At 29.6% G+C, this 8,396-nt stretch overlaps 1 protein-coding gene across 1 annotated transcript; it reads left to right on the top strand.

Moving 5' to 3' along the window:
* The first annotated feature begins 6,418 nt into the window (after positions 1–6,418).
* LOC120074196 (endochitinase-like) lies at positions 6,419–7,965 on the top strand. Its single transcript, XM_039027247.1, has 3 exons — positions 6,419–7,012; positions 7,104–7,254; positions 7,430–7,965. The coding sequence occupies exons 1-3, from the start codon at positions 6,457–6,459 to the stop codon at positions 7,794–7,796; spliced, it is 1,074 nt and encodes a 357-aa protein (XP_038883175.1). The 5' UTR covers positions 6,419–6,456; the 3' UTR covers positions 7,797–7,965.
* Positions 7,966–8,396: the final 431 nt, after the last annotated feature.

Genomic DNA, 8,396 nt, shown 5'->3' on the forward strand with positions numbered 1-8,396 from the left:
AATCTCGCTTTCAATCTCGCTCTCTCCTACAATTTCGCTCTCTCAATCTCGCTCTCTCCTACAATCTCACTTTCAATCTCGCTCTCTCTTACAATCTGCTTCACCCACTTATCTTCCTTATCGAGGGTTGAAGTTTCGACTTATGTATGCCAGAACTTCAACCTTCGATAACCTAATATACAAAATTAGCGAGATTCCCTTCTAGAGTGAGATCCTCATTACAAAATTAGCGAGATTTCCTTTTCCTTGTCGAGGGTTGAAGTTTCGACTTATGTATGTCGAAACTTTAACCCTCGACAACCCTAATTTACGTATTGTTTCCAAGTTTTTCTTTGTTTGTCGAGTTCTCAACGTTCGACCTCTACATTAGTCGGATCCTCGACCCTTGACTTATAGTCTCGAAATCCCAAAACAACAATATTTCTCTAATAAGTTTTGAAAACAACAATATTAATATTAAAGGTCCATCTCGAATCCTTTTTGGGAAGACTGCTTTAAACCGATTATCACAATTAATCGATTTAATTTAATTATCTTCTCCACAAAATATAAAAGAACTCAAAACACCAAATTTTAATTGAATGTTCCAAATTAAATTAAAAATCGACACAATTAGACATACGTCCCAAAATCCTTCAATCAAATTTAAATTCCAAAATTTCTCGCTGAACAAATCAATTAGATTGAGTTATCCTTTACAACAATTCAATTTATCCATCGAAATTTAAAATATTCGTAATTACCACAAAATACCGAGTTTAAATGACGAACTAATTTGGAATGTCACACTACATGTGTTTGAGAACTATTTCTTAGATGATTTTCAAAGTAATCATACGAAAAGCATAAATTGTTTCGCTTATAAAAATTTACGAGTTAATCGTCTCAAATTATAAGTTCTCACACGAGATTAGTCGAATAAAATTTGAAGAAGAATATAAACTGATACACTTACAAAAGTTTAAGGTTACATTGATATTGATAAATGGTGAATTTTTGTATGACAAAATAAAGCCAAAAATCAAGATATGATAAGATAAAATAAGATCAAATGAGATAAGATAAGATTTGATCTAATTTGTTTGGGATTAGGAAAAATTGATATCCTAATTCTAAGAGGTTTATGTTAAACTCTATGTCAAATTCCCTATTATTTAGTTATCTTATCGACTTAAGCATTAATTCTTTTATTTATTTTGCAGGTCCTTCAAAGGGAAGAAAACTTATGTGTGAAGGGGGAAAGAGAGAAAAAAAAAACTTTTCCCTTTTTTTCTCTTTTTTTTTCTTTTTTTCTTTTTTTTCTTTTTCTTCTTCTTCTCCTTTCTTTGAACCCATAATGAAACTTAACCAATTTAAAACTACTTACACTCTCTCCTTTTCATTAAAAAAAGATATCCAAATCTTTTTTGGATTTCGAATCTCAAATCCTTTTTGAGAATATTGCTTTAAACCAATTATCACAATTAATTGATTTAGTTTAATTATCTTCTCCAGAAAATACAAAAGAACTCGAAACTCCAAATTTGAATTAAATTAAAAATCAACACAATTCGGCAGAAGTCCCAAAATTCTTCAATCAAATTTAAATTCCAAAATTCCTCATTGAACAAATCAATTAGTTTGAGTCATCCTTTATAACAATTCGATTTATCCATCAAAATTTTAAATATTTGCCACAAAATACCGAATTTAAATGAAAAATTAATTTGGAATGTCATACTACATGTGTTTGAGAACTATTTCTTAGATGATTTTCAAAGTAATCATACGAAAAGCATAAATTGATTGGCTTATAAAAATTTACGAGTTAATTGTCTCAGATTGTAAGTTCTCACACGAGATTGATTGAATGAAATTTGAAGAAGAATATAAACTGATACATTTACAAAAGTTTCGGGTTCAAATTGATATTGATAAATAGTGAATTTTGGCATGATAAAATAAAGCCAAAAATCAAGATAAGATAAGATAAACTAAAATAAAATTAGATAAGATAAGATTTGATCTAATTTGCTTTAGATTAGGAAAAATTGATAACCTAATCCTAGAGGTTTAAGTTGAACTCTACATCACATTCCCTATTATTTAGTTCTCTTATCAACTTAGGCATTAAATTCTTTTATTTATTTTGCAGGTCCTCTCTCGGGGGAGGAAGAAAGCTAACACGTGAAGGGGGAAAGAGAGAAAAAAAACTTTTTTTTCCCTATTTTATCTCCTTGTTTTTTTCTTTTTCTTTCTTTAAACCCATAATGAAACTTAACCTAATTAAACTACTTACACTCTCCCCTTTTCCTTAAAAAAAGATATACAAATCTTTTTTGGATTTTGAATCTCAAATCCTTGGGATGACTACTCTAAACCATTTATCACAATTAATTGATTTAATTTAATTATCTTCTTCAGAAAATACAAAAGAACTCGAATCTCCAAATTTTAATTAAATTTTTCAAATTAAATTAAAAATCGACACAATTTGACAGAAGTCCCAAGATACTTCAATCAAATTTAAATTCCAAAATTTCTCTTTGAACAAATCAATTAGATTGAGTCATCCTTTACAACAATTTGATTTATCCACAGAAATTTAAAATATTCGCAATTGCCACAAAATACTAAGTTTAAATGACGAACTAATTTGGAATGTCACACTACATGTGTTTGAGAACTATTTCTTAGATGATTTTCAAAGTAACCATACGAAAAGCATAAATTGATTGACTTATAAAAATTTACGAGTTAATTGTCTCATATTATAAGTTCTCACACGAGATTGGTCGAATGAAATTTGAAGAAGAGTATAAACTGATACACTTAGAAAAGTTCCGAGTTTAAATTGATATTGATAAATGTTGGATTTTGGCATGACAAAAAAAAAGCCAAAAATCAAGATAAGATAAGATAAAATAAGATAAAATGAGATAAGATAAGATTTGATCTAATTTGCGTGGGATTAGGAAAAATTGATATCCTAATCCTATGAGGTTTAAGTTAAACTCTACGTCAAATTTCCTATTATTTAGTTCTCTTATCGACTTAGGAATCAAATTCTTTTATTTATTTTGCAAGTCCTATGCATCAAGGGAGAAAGAGAAGAATTTTTTTTTTTTTTTCTTTTTCTTTCTTTAAACTCGTAATGAAACTTAACCTATTTAAAGTTACTTATACTCTCCCCGTTTCCTTAAAAAAAAGAAGGATATCCAAATTCTTTTTGGATTTCGAATTTCAAATTATTGGGTAAACGGCTTTAAACTAATTATCACAATTAATCGATTTAATTTAATTATCTTCTCCAGAAAATACAAAAGAACTCGAAACTCTAAATTTTAATTAAAATTTCAAAATTAAATTAAAAATTGACAAAATTCGGCAGATGTCCCAAAATCCATCAATCAAATTTAAATTTCAAAATTTCTCTTTGAACAAATTAATTAGATTGAATCATCCTTTACAACAATTCGATTTATGCACTAAAATTTAAAATATTCGCAATTAGCACAAAATACTGAGTTTAAATGACGAACTAATTTGGAATGTCATATTACATGTGTTTGAGAACTATTTATTAGATGATTTTCAAAGTAATCATACGAAAAACATAAATTGATTGGCTTATAAAAATTTACGAGTTAATTGTCTCAAATTATAAGTTCTCACACGAGAATGGTCAAATGAAATTTGAAGAAGAGTATAAACAGATACATTTACAAAAATTCCGTGTTTAAATTGATGTTGATAAATGGTGAATTTTGGCATTACAAAATAAAACCAAAAATCAAGATAAGATAAAATAAATTATATAAGATAAGATTTGATCTAATTTGCTTGGGATTAGGAAAAAATGATATCCTAATCCTACGAGGTTTAAGTTAAACTCTATGTCAAATTCCCTATTCTTTAGTTATCTTATCGACTTAGGCATCAAATTCTTTTATTTATTTTGCAGGTCCTCTCTTGGGGGAGGAAGAAAGCTGACACGTGAACGGGAAAAGAGAGAGAAAAAAAATTTTCCTTTTTTTTTCCTTCTTTTTTTAAACCCATAATGAAACTTAACCTCTTTAAAGCTACTTACACTATATCCTTTTCCTTAAAAAAAATATCCAAATCTTTTTTGGATTTTGAATCTCAAATCCTTTTTGGAAAGACTGCTTTAAACTAATTATCACAATTAATCGATTTTATTTAATTATCTTCTCCAAAAATACAAAAGAACTCGAAACTCCAAATTTTATTTAAAATTTCCAAATTAAATTAAAAAGCGACACAATTCGACAGAAGTCTCAAAATCCTTCAATCAAATTTAAATTTCAAAATTCCTCTCTGAACAAATCAATTAGATTGAGTCATCATTTACAACAATTCGATTTATCCACCGAAATTTAAAATATTTGCAATTACCATAAAATACTGAGTTTAAATGATGAACTAATTAGGAATGTCTCACTACATGTGTTTGAGAACTATTTCTTAGATGATTTTCAAAGTAATCATACGAAAAGCATAAATTGATTGGCTTATATAAAATTTTACAAGTTTATTGTCTCGGATTATAAGTTCTCACCCGAGATTGGTCGAATGAAATTTGAAGAAGAATATAAACTGATACATCTACAAAAGTTCTGGGTTTATATTGACACTGATAAATAGTAAACTTTAGCATGACAAAATAAAGCAAAAAATTGAGATAAAATAAGATAAAATGAGATAAGGTAATATTTGATCTAATTTGCTTGGGATTAGGAAAAATTGTTATCCTAATCCTACAAGGTTTAAATTAAACCCTATGTCAAATTCTCAATTAGTTAGTTCTCTTATCGACTTAGGCATCATATTTTTTTATTTATTTATTTTGAAAGTCCTCTCTTTGTTAAATTACAAATTTATTGTTGTTGTCACATGAATGTCAGTTTTTCTTTGGCCAAAATTTAACATCAATAGATACAATTATTAGTTTATAATTTTAATTGATACAACTTAAAGATTAGAGATATAAATTGATATTTGTCTAAAAAAATCATATTAAAATGTAAAAATATTCTAAAATTTCTCTCTAATTTCTATTCCCCAATATTTCAAAACTGAAACATTGCATATATAAGAAAAAGAAAGAAAAAAAGAAAAGAAAAGAAAAGAAAAGAAAGGTAGGGTACAATTTTGCTTTTTCATACGAAAACTTCTTCACAATCCATTAATTTCTTTAATAATGGATTATATCGTAACATTTTTATATTTAGGGTACCTCTTTTTTTCAAAAATCTATATATATATATATATATATATATATTTGATTTTCCAAGTATTAGATGTTGTGTTATGTTTCTTCGTTAAAAGAAGAAAACACAATGAAGGTTAAAAACTTTTCATTAATTACTTAGTTATGTAATAAATATCATAGATTCAAATTGGCTTAAATACCTCACTTATCTTTCTGTCAATATACACCAACTAGTTCTCAAAAAAACATCATTTTCTTTTATTAATTTTCTCCTCTTAGCTCTTTTAAGAGCATTTGGCCAAAAGAATCATGTTCTTAGTTGTAGATCTTTGAATTCAACCTTTTTCAGGGTAGAAGGATTTGAGTTACACAAGTTGGATTGTTCTATCTGTAAGAAACATATTAGAGAATATATGTGGTACTGGTGGTTGGCATAAAAAAAAAAATTAATACACACCGCAAAGTGTTTTAATCTCTTTTGTTATTTGTAATTTTCCAACAAATTATTCCTTAATAACGAGAGTCATTTTCAATTGAATGGAGAAACAAACTCGTCTCACTAACCACCTTTTACTTCCCTCTCAAATGACCAAAATTTCAACTATTAGGATATATTCAAGTCCCACTTTAGTTTAAGTTAATAAGATTTTGTAAAATTCAAAACTAAATTTAAGAATATATATATATTTTTAAAAAAAATATATTTAGATATATTATAGATTATACCAATCTTTCTATCTCTCATAAAATTGTCCAATCATAATTTTTATTTTTCTACGAAGAGACTTCCTACTCTTTCTTTAAAAGATATATTTAAGTTTTTTTTTTTATGTGAAGTGAGATATGTGTTTAATATATATATTTTTTTTAATTGAACCAATAATCTAGAAAGTTAATCCATTGACTTGCACTAGAACTTGAGATTTTGCCTTACAAATACAAGTAGGGAGACTATTCAAACTTAGAGATGATGGGTGGGCCCACGAATCACTCCAATCAATTAAGGTGAAAAAACAGGATGGATCATATGGGCAAGCCAACAGAATCAGAATGATTGACCGACATTAAATAATAAACAAAGATAACGGTCAAGTTCGAACAATCCAAATTTGATTTCATTTCTATTTTATTAACTTTTCGAATTCCACCAAATGGCACTCTATAAATATCTTCACTACCCTTCTCTCTTTCTTCACATCTTTTCTCATTTCACTTTCTTTTTGATACATAAAAAAGAACAAATAATGAAGGCCCATAGCCTTATAATCTTATCCTTTGTGTTTCTTTTGGGAGCTGCCTCAGCCGAGCAATGTGGACGACAGGCCAATGGAGCTCTATGCCCCAATAACCTCTGCTGTAGCCAGTACGGATGGTGTGGTGACACCGACGACTATTGTAAAACCGGTTGCCAGAGCCAATGTCGTGGTTCCTCTGTCGAGCAATGTGGGCGACAGGCCAATGGAGCTCTATGCCCCAATAACCTCTGTTGTAGCCAGTACGGGTGGTGCGGCGACACCGATGCCTATTGTAAAACCGGTTGCCAAAGCCAATGTCGTGGTTCAACTCCTTCTACTCCTCCTAGCTCTGGTGGCGACGTTGGAGGGATCATCAACGAAGGCCTTTACAATCAAATGCTTAAGTATAGCAAGGATGCTCGATGCCCTAGTAATGGATTTTATACCTATAATGCTTTCATTACTGCTGCTCAATCCTTCCCTGGTTTTGGTACCACGGGAGATGATTCTACTCGTAAGAGTGAGCTTGCAGCTTTCTTTGGCCAAACTTCTCATGAGACTACTGGTTTGTTTTGAAGCTACTTTTATTCTTTTAATAATTTCACTTTCATCTTTGACTTGAAAATAAATAATATACATAAACCCTTGTGATGTAGGAGGATGGGCTAGTGCACCAGATGGTCCATATGCATGGGGATACTGTTTCATACGAGAGATAAATCAAGATGTATATTGCACACCTAACAACCAATGGCCATGTGTTGCTGGTCAAAAATACTACGGTCGTGGACCAATCCAACTAACTCAGTAAGTACTGAGAATCTCATATTGAATAGGCTTCACAACCTTTATCAATTGATTTTAAGAAACAGAACCCCAAGTTTATCTAATAGATCTCTGTTTTTTTTTTAATGATTCTTTTGTGCGTAAAAAATTTATATTTAATTTTAAACCTAATTCCAAAATTATTGAATTTTTTTAGCAACTACAACTACGGGCCAGCGGGAAATGCACTAAGCTTGAATTTGTTGAGCAACCCTGATTTGGTAGCCACAAATGCAATTATATCCTTCAAGGCAGCTATTTGGTTTTGGATGACACCACAAGGGAACAAACCATCATGTCATGATGTTATTACTGGTAGGTGGCAACCTTCGAGCACCGACACTGCCGCAGGAAGAGTCCCTGGCTATGGTGTCATCACCAATATCATTAATGGTGGACTCGAGTGTGGCCATGGTCCTGATGATAGAGTTGCAGATAGAATTGGATTTTACAAAAGGTACGCTGACATATTAGGTGTCAGTTACGGCAACAACTTAGATTGCTACAATCAAAGGTCTTTCTAATATGTTATTTATACTTATAATATTATGCAATATAATAAAATGTCTTTTTGATGTTGTAAAAGACAAGTACGGCTAGTATGTACTGTAATCTCTAGCTTAACTTATGTAATAAACATTGTATCCTTCAATAAAGAGAGGAATATATATTCTTTTCTCATGCAACAATAAGATTGATTATTATTTTCTTTTAACGTCTAACGAACAATACTTTGCATGAAATTTTAGAGAAATAATCATAAACAACACTCAAAAGTTTTACCCAATTCACAAATAGCATATTTCTTAACAACTTGTTTTAATGATTTATTGGGGTGCATTTTGGCCAAGGTCGATATCAAGACAAAAACAAATATTTTACATCTAAATGGCACATCCAAACCAACATTTTTTCTAATTATTTTTTTTTTTTTTGGACTTTCTCGATGGAATTCGAACTAGGATAAACTGAGATTCACAAGTTTTTTTTTTTTTTTTTTAAGTAATCTTCCCTAAATCTTAATAGTCTTTCCCATATCCTATTTTAATATTTATTCAACTTATGTTTTTTATCTCCTCATGAATTGAATGGATATCGAAATAAAAAATTTGAAAAAGATTACA

This window comes from Benincasa hispida, chromosome 3 (genome assembly GCF_009727055.1).
Source record: "Benincasa hispida cultivar B227 chromosome 3, ASM972705v1, whole genome shotgun sequence".
Lineage (NCBI taxonomy): Eukaryota > Viridiplantae > Streptophyta > Magnoliopsida > Cucurbitales > Cucurbitaceae > Benincasa > Benincasa hispida.

What these genes read in the sequence shown, in the direction of transcription:
- LOC120074196 (XM_039027247.1), top strand. Translation starts at nt 6,457, where the DNA reads ATGAAGGCCCATAGCCTTATAATCTTATCCTTTGTGTTTCTTTTGGGA. An exon ending in AACTTCTCATGAGACTACTG is followed by an intron (nt 7,013 to 7,103) that starts GTTTGTTTTGAA and finishes CTTGTGATGTAG; the next exon opens with GAGGATGGGCTAGTGCACCA. An exon ending in GGACCAATCCAACTAACTCA is followed by an intron (nt 7,255 to 7,429) that starts GTAAGTACTGAG and finishes GAATTTTTTTAG; the next exon opens with CAACTACAACTACGGGCCAG.